Below are 14572 nucleotides of genomic sequence, written 5' to 3' on the forward strand. Positions count from 1 at the left end.
GTTAAGATCAAGGCATCATATTTCTGTAAATATTACTTTCTGAAACTGATCCTAACAATTCTTGATTGTATATAGGGGCTTCAAGTGGGAATAGCACTCCCTCAGTTTTTGTTAAGTATTGATGGAACATCAGGTGGAATACTTTTGCTTGGGATTGTTGGAGTCTGCATTCTGTTGCCTTTGATCATAGCTGTCATATATCTATCAAGATCATCCAAATACACTGGGAACTATGTCATGCACCAAACTTTATACGCTTATTATCACTTCATGAAACCTTCTTTGGCACCAAGGTACCAAATATTTAGCATTTCATTTCCCTGCACCCCTGCCTTTTTTTATGTCTATATTGCTGCCATTTTGATATAGGTCTATTAGGTTCATCCAGTTGATATTTTGCTTGTCATCTAATTCATGGATTATACATAAGAAATCTTTAACTTCTTCCAAAGTTAAGTCTATTACCTGAATGTTCTCCGAACGAGAAGACTCAAGCTAGCTGATGAGTCCTTTGTCCTTTGCAAGACGATCCTCATAGGCTGGATTTTGCAACCAACACGAGTTCTCATTTTCCTTGTTTCATTCTTTGAGTTTGTATTGAGGCATTGAAAAACCATTGATGTGATTGCCAAACTTTATGCATTGCATATGGGATTATAATCCCGTTTCAGACCGTAGTTTGATGCGTTTAACTTGATTCCGTGTTAGGAAATATACTTAGGAAGATGCAGAGTCCGTAAGAAGTATGAATAGTTTGAGACGGATCATGACTGCAAAACTGTTATAAAAACAATAAGATAGTTGCTGTATCAGGACAAGAAAAGGGAGGTATTGATGTTAATAAGCTGACTTCATCTAGAACTGATTGCTGACATCAGTAAGAATGAATGAGACAGTGATTAAAAGAGTCCAGGTAAGAAATTAAAAGATGAAGAAATGGAGGAAAGATAAAAGAACAATGAAGAAGATAGAAAGACTATATAGAATTAAGAGGAAGCTTTGGAAAATAATATTAAAGGAAACAAGGGCAATGATGTGCCCAATGTGGAAGTTATTTAAAACTAGGAGGAAAAGAAGAAAGGATGGATTGATCAAGAAGGATAATAAGGAAAACAAGAAAATTAAGAGTTAAAGGATATAACTAATGATGTAGATTGAAGAACCTTCTAATCAAAATATGATTTTCAAGTACCGAATACTTTGATACCATGTAATTTACTGACCTTATGAATGAACCTACGTTCCATTGAAAGAAATTATATACTCCAAGTGTAATTTATTATTTAGCTCCACTAACAATGATTTGTTATAGCTGAACCCTTTTATGTTTTAATTTTTTTTTACTTTTTCATACTTTCCATGTTAACTTTGTTTTTTCCTTTTTAGCTGCTTGTACTTATGTGTGTATATGTTGTAATATCACGTATTTTCATACTTAGTCATTTTTCTGTTTTTTCAAAAATTTGGCTAAGTTTGGGAGAAAAATCGTTTGAACCTCGATTTTTAACTGATGCTTTTGAATCTGGGCTTGACCCAGGTCTCATCGACAAGGTCGAGACGAGCCAATCGAAGCGTAAGAAAGAGTTTTATTTTCGACTTTTAAATTCAAGCGAAATTCAAGTTATTTTTGGGTGAATTTCAGAATTTGATATTCGTGTAATATGTCATTGGATGCGTCTCGAAATGCCGAGCGCAACAGTATGTTACTTTTTCAAATTTGAGTTTCGGTTGGCCCAGAAATCACATTTTTTCGAAAAAGGAGCAGTTTGTCTATTTTGATCTGGATTTGGATCGGACTGGATCCAATAGTTTTGATTTAAATTAATATGGACCTGAACTTTATCCAAGACCCATATTAATCTGGATTTGGTCCAGTCCAAGTTTCATTTGGATTTTAGAAGATGGATTTGGATCTGGATCCATGCTTAACTATTTTATAGCTTTAAATTCATTAAAAAGCTTCAATTTGGAGTTAATTAAGGTTAAAAAGCCTCCCTAGTTAATTTGGCTATTTTTGGTAACTTCTAGATAATTAGTAATTAATTAATACTAAATAATTACTTAATTCTATTTAATTTCGAATTTTATTTTAGGCTTGTTTAGGATTTCTTAAAAGGGGTCCTTATACATTTTTGAAGAGACTTAAGTAAGCTTAAGAAAGGACTTCAAAAAAATTGAAAACTTTGAAAAAGTCAAAATATAGAGTTTTTGGAAATTTTAAAAAAAGAGAGTGAGAGAGAATCCTCCAAGGAGGAAACTCTCCTTCTCCAGCCCATTTAGAGAGGGCTGGAGAAGGGGGAGGGTATCACCTCCCTCTTGTCTATATAAAGTCAAAAAAAAAAAGGAAGGAAAGAGAAAGAGAAAGGAAGAAAGAGAGAAGGAAAGAAAATGAGAGGAAAAGAGCGGAAGAAGAGGAAGGAGAGCTGCTCCAGCCCTCCACCCACGTTTTTCAACCTTTACCCCTATTTTCCTTCACTTTTTTATTCAAGGTATGGGTTTTCTCTCTTGAATCAAGTGAGAAATTGATATAGATTGGATTTCCATGCAATAATTTGATTCAAATCCATGGAAAAAGTGTTTATATCTATGTTTTTGCAAAAACACATGGATGATGATGCATGGATGTTCCTCCATGTACTCTTGTTTATTTTTCATTCTTCCATGCAATAAAAATTCTGTTTTAGCATTCTGTATATGCTAAAACAAAATTTTTATTGATAGTAGAAGTGCTTATTTAGAGGTTTCTTTTGATAGATATTGATTTCCATGGATGATATATATTTTGGACTGTTATATGCATGTATTCATGTGGTGGGATGATTCATATGCATGCATTTATCACAAAAAGAAATCGTATAATGGTGAAATGTGAAAATACGTGGAGTGTTGGTATGCTTATGCTTTTATATTATTGTTGAATGTGCATATTGCATGCATTTGAAGGCTCATGCTCATGTAGAATGCATATACAAGCATATGAAAATCTGTATATGCTCATATTCTTCTTTTGAAATCTATATTTTGGAACCTATGGATATATGTATATATTTAGACAGATTTGCCTTATGAGATGAGTGGACAGATCTGGATAGATCTGGGCTATTGTCTGTTCTGTCCGTTCTGTCCAATCACGACAGATCTGTTCATTTTGTAGGAAGACAAGTTTGGACAAACTTAAAAGAAATTTCCTGCTAGAAAGATCTCAATTCCTGTTCATGGGTATGCTTCAATGATTTTAGATATTTAAACCTACTATTTTGGATTTTGCCAACATATCATTTTCTTATCATAAGATTTTTATAGAAAGAGGTTTCATTTAAAGAGAACTTAAGCTTCCATTTCTACCAATGCTCTGTTAAAATGTATCTCCAAAATCCTTTGTTGTAAGTATAAATATATATACTTATATACATAGAGATACATATACATATGATATATTATATGTATATGTATCTCTATATATATAAATATATATATTTGTATACATATTCTATTTTCTTTTCTTACCCGAAAAGGGTATTATTGTAATTTCCTATCTTGCGCATATTCCATTTGGAATATGTTGTAATTTTTCATCTTTATTTTTTGTAATTATTTTTTTTATTTTTTATTTTTTTCTTTTTTTTCATAAAAGGTGCATTGGGGGGTCCCCCAATAGAGTCGTTGGGGCCCCCCCCAACGACTCCTTTGGGAGCCCCCCTTTGCACCTCTTTACTCTTGTATAAATAGGGGTGTTCCCCCTTGTTTTTCCTAAGCTTGAGAGTCTCAAGCATTTGCTTTTTTTTATGAAATACATGCACTATTGCATGTTTGCTATTTTTACGTTTTTTGCGTATTTTGTTCAAGTGTTGTGAGAGTGTCTTCGTGCACTTCTTTTATAAAGTATTTATGTTTTTATGCATATTGTCTTATCATAGACATTTTCACATGGTATCAGAGCTCGGTTGGTGATAGAGGATCACGGGATTCCTTTCTTTTCGAGTGCCTCGAAAAGCGTGCCCTTGGTTTTTTTGGAGGTTGAAGTGGTGGATCTTGCTTCTCAAATATTTTAGAAGAATCTTGCGCAAGCTAGAATTTGAAATATTGTGTTGGTACGCCCTTTCTCCCTTCCTCTTTACTTCATAATGGGCGAAAAAGAGTTTCATTTTACTCTTAGCTTCAAATTAAATGGGTCAAACTATCATGTTTGGGTCGGAAACATGGATGCTCACATAAAAGGGAAGGGGCTATGGGGTTATGTGCAAGGCACAATTCCGGAACCGGAACCCAAAATAACTGTGGTAAACGGAAGTGAAATCAAGATTCTTGAAGGAGAAGAAAGGGTCAAAGCTCTTGAAGAGTATTCTAATAAGCACGATGAATGGGAAATGAAGAACTTCAAGATTCTTTCTTGGTTCTTTTCATCCGTTGAAACTAAGATTAATGCCAACATTATTAAGTTCGAAAAGGCATCGGAAGCTTTGCACTATCTTGAGAAAATGTATACATCGAGGGATCTATCTCATAAGTATTATCTTCAAAAGAAGGTTCTCTCTCTTACTCAAGGTGAAATGACTATTAAAGAATATTTTGCCGATCTTTCCTCCATATGGGATGAGCTTGCCATGCTTGAACTAAAATGGAGTGGAGAGGCAATTGGACTTCGTCACAAGCAACTTGAAGAAGATCGGTTCTTCAATTTTTTGAATGGGCTAAGGCCCGAATTTGAGCAAATAAGGTCTTCTCTCCTATCCTCATTTACTCCTCCCTCTCTTGAAGATGTACTCACCAAATTGAGTGGTGAAGATGTTCTTGTGGTTCCTTGTAATTATGAAGAAAAAAATGAGGTCAATGCCGTATCAAGACCCGGGAACCATGTAAAAACCTATCGTCCCTCTCATTTTAAACCACAAAATCAAGGTGAAAATGATGGGCAAAGAGGAAAAAAAGACTATAGCAAAATTATTTGTCATTTTTGTAAAGAATCCGGACACATCAAACCCATATGTCCCAAATGGAAAAAGCTTCTCGCAATGGCTACCACCGGTGTACCACAAAAGGAGGCATCATCAAGTGGGTCACTCTCTATAAATCAAATATTGGAAGCCCTTCAACCTCTCCTCAAGGGAGCTACCTCCAGTGCCGCCGTGTCTACTTCATCATTTCCAGGTAAAGTCTCTTGGCTTTTGGACTCCGGTGCATCTTTTCATATGTCTCCAAACATGTTTTCGCTTTCCGATTACTCAAAAAATGTCTCTCTCTCTTTTGTTTCCACTGTGGATGGAACCTCTCTTGAAATTAAAAGAATAGGTAATTTTGAAACTCAAGATTTTTTTATTTTAAAAATTAGATTTATACCTAAATTAAACTTAAATCTTCTCTCTGTTTCTCAACTCTCGGACCATGGTTGCGATATTAAATTTTCTTGTGATAAATGTTTAATACAGGATCGTCGGTCTGGGAAATTGATTGGGGAAGACTTTAGAAAAGGAGACTTATACTATATGGAATCTCTTCAAGTTCCAAAATATTTTTGTAATGTTGCCCAAAACAAAGATATAAATGTGTGGCACAAAAGACTTGGTCATCCTAATATCACAAAGTTGTCTTATTTACATTTTGCCAAAGACCTATGTAAAAGTTCATTTGCTTGTAATGATTGTATTCTCGGAAAAATGAAAGTTTACCTTTTGAGCAAAGAACTATGTTCTCTTCTAAAATTTTCGAAATTGTTCATTCGGATGTTTGGGGACCCGCACCTGTTGCTTCAAAAGGAGGTTTTTCTTATTATGTTATTTTTGTGGATGATTTTTCCCGATATTCGTGAATATATTTTCTTAAGTTCAAACATGAAGTTTTTTCGTGTTTTAAAACCTTCCATTCAATGATCAAGAATCAATTCAAAAGTAACATAAAGATATTTAGAAGTGATTCTGGAGGAGAATTTCTCTCCAATCAATTTAAAGTATGTCTTGAGGATCACAGAATTATCCACCAAAGGTCTTGCCCTAAAACTTCTCAACAGAATGGATTGGCCGAAAGAAAACATAGGCACATCATTGAGACTACTAGGACTCTTCTTATTTCCCAAAACATTCCTAAAAACTTTTGGGCAGAAGCATCTCTTGCTTCTGTTTATCTGATAAATCACTTACCATCTAGGATATTAGGGAAAATATCCCCTTTTGAGATATTATATAAGATTGAACCTGACTATAATAGGTTGCGAGTTTTGGGTGTAAGTGTTTTATACTTACGGATAAGAATGACAAACTCTCTCCCAAGGCTATCCCTTGCGCCTTTCTTGGATATTCTGAAACTCAAAAAGGGTTTCGTTGTTATGATCTTCGAGATGATAAGTTATATGTCTCTAGAAATGTAACATTTTTAGAAAATGAAAGTGACTTTGAAAAAAATGTTTCTCAACAAGAAAATTTTGATTATTCATTCCTATTTGACTTATTGTCTAGTAATGATGATGTATCTAGTGATGATGATGTATCATCAAACCATGATGAGGAAAATGATGGTGATGTTGGTGAATATAACTCACTCAATGAACAGGAAAGTAGAATTTCAAGTGATCCCATAACCTATTCTCGTAGAAACCAAGACACCTTTAGAAGTGCTATTGACCAATATAGTGAGCTTGTTCCTACTCTTGATCACCAAAGACCTGAAAGGAATAGGAGACCTCCAACTCGTTTTGTTTCCTTTGATTCTTTCTCACCCCGATATAGGGCTTGTCTTAGTGCCATCCACTCTTATTTTGAGCCAAGAAATTTTGAAGAAGCTAAAAAATGTATAGAATGACAAGAAGCTATGCAAAATGAACTTAATGCCCTTAAAAAGGCTGAAACTTGGGATTTCTAAACTCTACCCATAGGAAAGAAAACTATAGGTTGTCGATGGGTTTTTAAGGTTAAAACTAAGAGCGGCGGATCTCTGGAAAGGTATAAAGCTTGCTTAGTTGCAAAAGGGTATGGGCAAGAGTATGAAATTGATTATGAAGAAACCTTTGCTCCTGTAGCCCGAATGGTTACAGTTAGATGTCTTATTACCATTGCATCTATTAAAAATTGGAACATTTTTCAAATGGATGTGAAAAATGCTTTTTTAAATGATGATCTTAACGAAGAAGTGTATATGGATGCCCCATCAGGCATGAAGATTCCTAAAGATAAAGTTCTTCGTCTTCGAAAGGCCCTCTATGGTTTGAAACAGACCCCCAAAGCCTGGTATGACAGGTTTACCAGTGTAATGGTGGAAAATGGTTTTTCTTCATGTTATACTGACACTGCTTTATTTACTAGAAAATCTAATGCAGGGATTGTGATACTATTACTCTATGTTGATGACATGCTAATTACAGGTGATGATGTTCAAGGAGTCAAGGGTATTAAGTCCTTCTTGACTTCAAAATTTGAGATGTCAGACTTGGGTTTTCTGACATATTTTCTTGGAATTGAGGTTGCTTATTCGCAACGTGGTTATTTACTATCTCAGTCTAAACTTGCTTGTGAGATTATTGACAGATCAGGAATTTCTGATGACAAAGTATGCGAAACTCCTGAAGTCGTGGGATAAAAAATGAAGATTGACGACAGTGTTCCTCTAACCGATCCTACTCCTTACAGGCAGTTGGTAGGTTCTTTAATGTACCTTAGCATTACTCGACCTGATTTGTCACATGCTATACACATCGCCAATCAGTTTCAACACGCTCCTACAACCGTTCATATGAGTGGTGTCCTTCACATCATCAGATATTTGAAGGGAACAATGAATAAGGGAGTATTTCTATCCTCTTCTTCCGAATTAAAATTACTTGCTTATACTGACTCTGATTGGGGAGGTGACCCTTGTAACCGTCACTCCACCACTGACTTTTGTGTTTTCTTAGGTGAGTCTTTGATCTCATGGCGATGTAAGAAGCAACAAAAGGTCTCTCTGTCATCCACTGAAGCCGAATATAGAGCCATGGCATCTACCACCATGGAAATTGTATGGATTCGACGCCTTTTGGAAGATATGGGAGTGTTTATCAGAGAACCAATAAAGTTGTGCAATTTATATTGCCAAGAATCACACCTTTCACGAGCGAACAAAGCATATAGAGATGGACTGCCATTATGTCAGAGAAGAATACTTGAAGAAGGTCATTGATCTACTGTAAAACCCGAGATTTTTATTAGAAAATATTTCAAATTTTTCAAGTTGGGCCTAGATCCATATTTCGGATCTAGGACCCATAAAGGGGGTAATTAGGATTAATCGAATTAAACCTCGATTTAATAAACAAATAAATTAAATTTTAAGTTTTTTTTTTATATTTATCAGAGGAATCACAGTGGATCCATTTGGATCCATATTGTTTTGGGGCCGGGTTACGGGTCCCAGGTGTTAAATATGTATATGTAAATGGATATATTCCACTGTTAAATATGTATATGTAAATGGATATATTCCACTGTACTGTACCACTTGTACAGCATACTGTACTGTATTGTACTGTATGTACTGTACCTCTTGTACAACATACTGTACTGTATTGTACCACTGTACTGTATTGTACCACTTGTACAACATATAAATATCAATGGAAAGGGGAGAAGATCCTATTGCCGCCCAACATTTTTTCTCTCTTCCCTCTTACCTCTCTCTATCTCTTGCTACGATAGTAAGGTGACTCCCACATCTGATTTCTCACATGGTATCAGAGCAAAGGGCGTGGTAATCACGATCATCTGAAAGGCCCCTAAGGACCTTGACGTGCGTTTTTGGGCGTTCTCAAGGAAAGTGTTTTCTCTGTTGTTTCTCCGTTGAATCACTATATTTCGACGTCGTTTCTTCATTTCCTCATATCGTGCACCTTTTCCTTCTTACATATTCTGTTATTCCCAATTTTATCAACCCTAATTTCTGTTTTCCCCAAATTTGGGAACCCTCATTTCTCAAAAGTGCCTTTTTTTTTCTCAAACTTCTTGTGATTTCTTATCTATTTCTTGCAATATAGTTGATAAATCGTACATTCTGCACGATTAACTGAAAAATCGTGATTTCCAAAACTCAAAAATTTCTGTCCGTACGGTTCTGTCCGTACAACCTACGAATTTCTGTCGTGCTGTTTGATTCATCCTTGATCTTCTTCCTTATGGATTCTAAAATCAGCCCCGGATTTCTTTCTCAACTTGTTTCTCACAAATTAACTCATGATAACTACTTACTTTGGAAACGCCAAATTCTGCCGTTTATCCGAAGTCATCGTCTTTCCGGGCATCTGGATGGGGGATCACCCGCCCCACCTATGACTATTACGCAAGAGGTAACTGGTAATGATGGGAAGGTGAGTTGCATTGCTATTCCAAATCCTGCGTATGATGTTTGGTTTCAGAAGGACCAATCTGTGGTTGCCTATTTGACTGCCACGTTATCTGATCGTATATTACAAACTATCTCTGACCATTTTACTGCTGCAGAACTATGGAGACATCTTGCTCACTCTTATTCACAGGTTTCTGAATCACGTGCACTTCAACTGAAATGGCAGTTCCAATCTATGCGAAAGGGAACTAAGACCATTACTGAATTTATAGGGGATATCAAAATTATCATTGATCAGTTGGCCGCTATTGGATATCCTGTTTCTGACAGAGATGTTGTTCAGCAGGTATTGGGAAGCCTTGGGCCCCAATATCGTATGTTTTGTACTGCATTACAGGTTGCCTCTACACTTCCATGCTTTGAGGATTTACAGGCCAAACTCCTACAGTATGAAGTTAGTTTGACTCAAGATCATCTTATTGATGATCCTCATCCTGTCATGTTTACATCTGGGTCTACCTCATTTCGTCCACCTGCTGCTCATATGGGCCGTGGAGGACTCCTTCCTACTCCTACTGCTCCACCTGCCACTAGAGGTACCCGTGTCCCTACTTGCTTCCATTGCAACAAGCGTGGCCATGTGAAAGCAGATTGTTGGCACAACCCACAGAATCGCAACAAGGCAGGGAGGTCAGGACCAAGAGCTGGACAGATGACTGTTAGACAGTTTCAGGGGCAGCCGCAGGGAAATTTTCGAGCACATCAGGGTACTGATCAGGGACAGAGTGCAGGGTTGCCACATGATGTGCAACAAATTCTGATGACTGCATTTAACAACATGAATTTGCGTCAGAATGATGATGGAGTTTGGTATATTGATTCTGGAGCAGCCGCACATGTTACTTCTGATGCAGGTAAACTTTCCAACATGGTTCCTTATATTGGCACTGGCACTATTGTCACGGGAGATGGTTCCCACCACCCTATTTCTCATACTGGAAATGCATCTCTCTCTTTGTCACAATCTACACTACCATTGAAAAATGTCTTACTCACTCCTGCCATTGAGAAAAACATTTTATCTGTTTCTAAATTGGTTGATGAAACAAATTCATCCATGGAATTTACTCCGTCTTCTGTTTGTCTTAAGGAGCTTCGAACCAAGAAGATGCTCGCTAAGGGTGAACGACGCGGAAACATGTACGTCTTCGAAGCAGCCCCCGGGACTTTGAAGACGTCATCTACCGTGACTCCATCTTTTCCTGCTTATTTGAGTTAGTCTTCTTCTGTTATGCAATGTAATAAGCCAGTTTCTTGGCATCGTCGGTTAGGTCATTGTAGTCAAGGGTTCCTTGACAAATTGTCTTCTCAGGGTTTTATTCTCAAAGTCAAATTAGATCATAAGTGTCCTAGTTGTAATGTCTGCAAGAGTCATGTACTTCTTTTTCAAAGTATCAATAAAAGAGCTTCCAAGCCATTTGAAATTATTCACTCTGATGTTTGGGGCCCACCTCCTGTTTCATCTCTATCTTGCTCTCGTTATTATGTGTTATTTCTTGACTCTTTCACTCGTTACACTTGGATTTACTTTATGAAATCTAAATCTGAAGTGTTCAAACTTTTCAAACAATTCCATGCTCTTGTTCAGAACATTTTCAATTCAAATATCACTTATTTCCAGTGTGATGGTGGTGGAGAATACATATCTCATGATTTTAGTGAATATTTAAAGGACCATGGCATCACACGTAACTCTTCTTGTCCTTACACTCCACAACAGAATGGAGTAGCAGAACGTAAGCATCGACATATTGTTGAAACCGCGTTAAGTGTGATGCACAATATTGATATTTCTTTCTCTCTTTGGACTGAGGCCTTTCACACTGCAGTGCATATCATTAACAGGTTGCCTATGGAATTATTAGGAGATCAGTCTCCTTATTATTTGCTTCACGGTTCTCACCCTTCGTATGATGATTTGCATGCTTTCGGATGCATTTGTTATGCCCATGTGGATCATTCTTTACGTAACAAGTTTCATGATAGAGCAGTTCAGTGCAGATTTCTGGGATATGCCGATGGGTATAAAGGATATAGATGTTATGATCCTATTTTGGGTAAGATTAAGGTGTCTAGAAATGTTGTTTTTGATGATGACCATTTCAGCACTTGTGATACTTCTCAGGTATATGAGCAAACTACTTATGATCCATGGCTTTGTGATACTTTGCTATATGACTCTATCAGAGATCCTGTTGTTAATGAACCAATTCAGTTTGAAGCAGACAACTCCATCATCCACGATGCATCTTCACGGTTTTCAGGTTTGGTTTATGCCCGTCGAGGAGCCCCTCCAACTCCATCTCACGAGGCTCCCCCTCTTCGACGATCCACACGTGAAAGGCATCCTATCCATCGTTGGGTTAGTTACAACAATTTTTCTCTTGACTTTCAGTTGTTTCTAACCAATGTGGCCAAAGAGAAAGAGCCGTCCACTTTCGATCAGGCAGCCCATTCTCGAGCTTGGGTTGAAGCTATGAACGAAGAAATGACAACACTTCATGAATGTCATACATGGGATATTGTTCCTCGACCTGTTGATAGAAATGTTGTTGGTTCCAAATGGGTTTACAAGATCAAGCGTAAACCAGATGGTAGCAATGAAAGATATAAAGCTCGCCTTGTTGCACGCGGATTCACACAACAATATGGGCAAGATTATGAGGAAACTTTTAGCCCTGTTGTCAAAATTGGCACCATTCGTGTGATCCTCACTTTGGCTCTTCAGCATGGTTGGTCTCTTAGCCAGTTGGATGTCAAGAATGCGTTCCTACATGGGGACTTGAAGGAAGAGGTGTATACGGAGCAACCTCCTGGATATAGTGAACATGATGCGGCTACATGGGTTTGTAAATTGAGAAGGTCTCTTTATGGTTTAAAACAGGCATCTCGGTCTTGGTTTGAGAGTTTCTCCATGGAAATTCAGCAGCATGGCTTTTCTAAGAGTATACTTGATCATTCTTTATTTATGTATAAGAATGATCATGTTACTACTTGGGTTCTTATATATGTTGATGACATCATTATCACTGGGAGTGATGATGCACATATTGCCTTGGTCAAGTCTTTACTCATGGCCAAATTTAAGATGAAGGACTTAGGCCCATTGCGATACTTCTTGGGAGTTGAAGTCGATAGGCAAGATGATCGACTCACTCTAAGTCAACACAAGTATACTCTTGACATTCTTCACACCACTGGTATGATTAATTGTAAACCTCTCAGCACCCCATCTGTCTTAAATCATAAGTTTAGTGCAAAAGAAGGCCAATTATATCATGATTCCACTTTATATCGCCGCATTGTTGGTATGTTGCAATATCTTACATTTACAAGACCTGACATTGCTTATGCTGTAAATCAAGCATCTCAGTTTATGCATGCTCCCACTGATTGTCATATGGAATGTATTAAGCGTATTCTCAGATATCTGAAAGGGACTATTGGAGATGGATTGCTCTATCACAAAGATGAAAGCTTCACTACAGGACACCGTTTACTTACATATTGTGATGCAGATTGGGGTGGGGACCCTGATGAGCGTAGGTCGGTTTCAGGATATTGTGTTTTTATTGGCCCAAATATTGTCACTTGGAGTAGTAAGAAACAAAAGGCCATTGCTAAATCCAGCACTGAGGCAGAGTACAGGGCAATGGCAGCAGGGACAGCTGATGTCACTTGGGTACGGCATCTTCTTCAAGAGTTGAATGAACCTATCTCTTCCTCTCTGCTTTTATGTGATAATCAAAGTGCCATTAATATTTCTTTTAACCCTATTCATCATTGTCGCACGAAGCACATTGAGATTGATCAGCATTTTGTTAGACAAAAGATTGAAACAGAAGAAATTGAGGCTTCGTATGTCAGATCAGAAGACCAAGTGGCAGGCATCTTCACCAAAGGATTGGTTAGTCATCAATTTTGGTTACTTAAGGGCAAGTTGAGTATGATTGAAGATCATCCTCAACTTGAGGGAGGCTGTTAAATATGTATATGTAAATGGATATATTCCACTGTTAAATATGTATATGTAAATGGATATATTCCACTGTACTGTACCACTTGTACATTGTACCACTTGTACATCATACTGTACTGTATTGTACTGTATGTACTGTACCACTTGTACAGCATACTGTACTGTATTGTACCACTTGTACAACATATAAATATCAATGGAAAGGGGAGAAGATCCTATTGCCGCCCAACATTTTTTCTCTCTTCCCTCTTACCTCTCTCTCTATCTCTTGCTACGATAGTAAGGTGACTCCCACATCTGATTTCTCACACCAGGTTCGGACCCGAGCCCCACCCCATACGTTCTGCCCTGTTAATTGAAAAGGGCAACCCGATAAGGGTTGCCCGATAAAACCTAACAGAAGCAGGAAGGGGGGCGCAGGGGGGTTACGCAGAGCGTAACGACCCCGCGCCCATCTCGGCGTGAAGAGGGGGAGGGGTCTTGCTGATAAGAGGGAGTGGAGAGGGGACTCTCTTCACTCAGCCTCGTTTCTCTCTTCCCCCGTCTCTTTCTCTCTCTCTCCCTCGATCTCTCGCTCTCTCTGTCTGTGTGCGTGCGCCGGAGGAGAGGTCGCCGGCGAGATTCGGCCACCAACAACCACGACAACAACCGTGAGTGGAGCTTTGGCCACCAGCCACCACCGAAGGCCACGGCAGCAGTGAGGAGCATCAGCCGCGGCCCTGCTTTCGCGATTGCCGCCGTGGATCGCCGGAGAAATCTTCAATAAGGTACGGTGCTCCTTGGAATCGGGGTGAGGAATCGAACATGGGTTCGATTCCATGGGTGGATTGAGGGGAGGAGTTGGGGGTTAGGTTGTTCCCCATTTCGAAAACCCAAACGATTTGGGGATTTACTGTACCTAACCCTAAACTGAACCCAAGTCCAGCCCAAATCGATTTGGGGATTTTTTTTTTAAACCCTACTTTCCAAAAAAATCCCTAGCCCAAACGATTTGGGGGTTAGGCTGTGGTATCGGATTAGCCCCAGTCGTGGGGTTTCCGATTCTTTGAAATGGATAACCCCAATTTTTGGGTGATTTCTGTTTTGGGACCCAAGGACCTATTAATTTTTCTTTTCCTTGCTGTTAACGGGTACCCTTCGATTCATACCGACTGGGTCGCTGTGGGTACACTGTTTGTACCATAGCAATATGACGATTTTGTGTGTTTTATCATACATTAAGTTTAGGAT

General features: G+C 38.2%; 1 protein-coding gene across 2 annotated transcripts in view; it reads left to right on the forward strand.

The window, feature by feature from the left end:
• The window catches only part of LOC149835888 (dnaJ protein ERDJ2-like), a 55404-nt gene that overhangs the window by 15622 nt on the left and 25210 nt on the right, over positions 1-14572 (forward strand). For both annotated transcript variants that reach the window (XM_090008824.1, XM_090008823.1), the window contains one exon: positions 76-293. In XM_090008824.1, coding sequence (XP_089864950.1) covers positions 76-293 — 218 coding nt within the window. The remainder of the gene's footprint in view (positions 1-75; positions 294-14572) is intronic.

The sequence above is a fragment of the Nuphar pumila genome, chromosome 6 (genome assembly GCF_984573655.1).
Source record: "Nuphar pumila chromosome 6, dmNupPumi1.hap1.1, whole genome shotgun sequence".
NCBI lineage: Eukaryota > Viridiplantae > Streptophyta > Magnoliopsida > Nymphaeales > Nymphaeaceae > Nuphar > Nuphar pumila.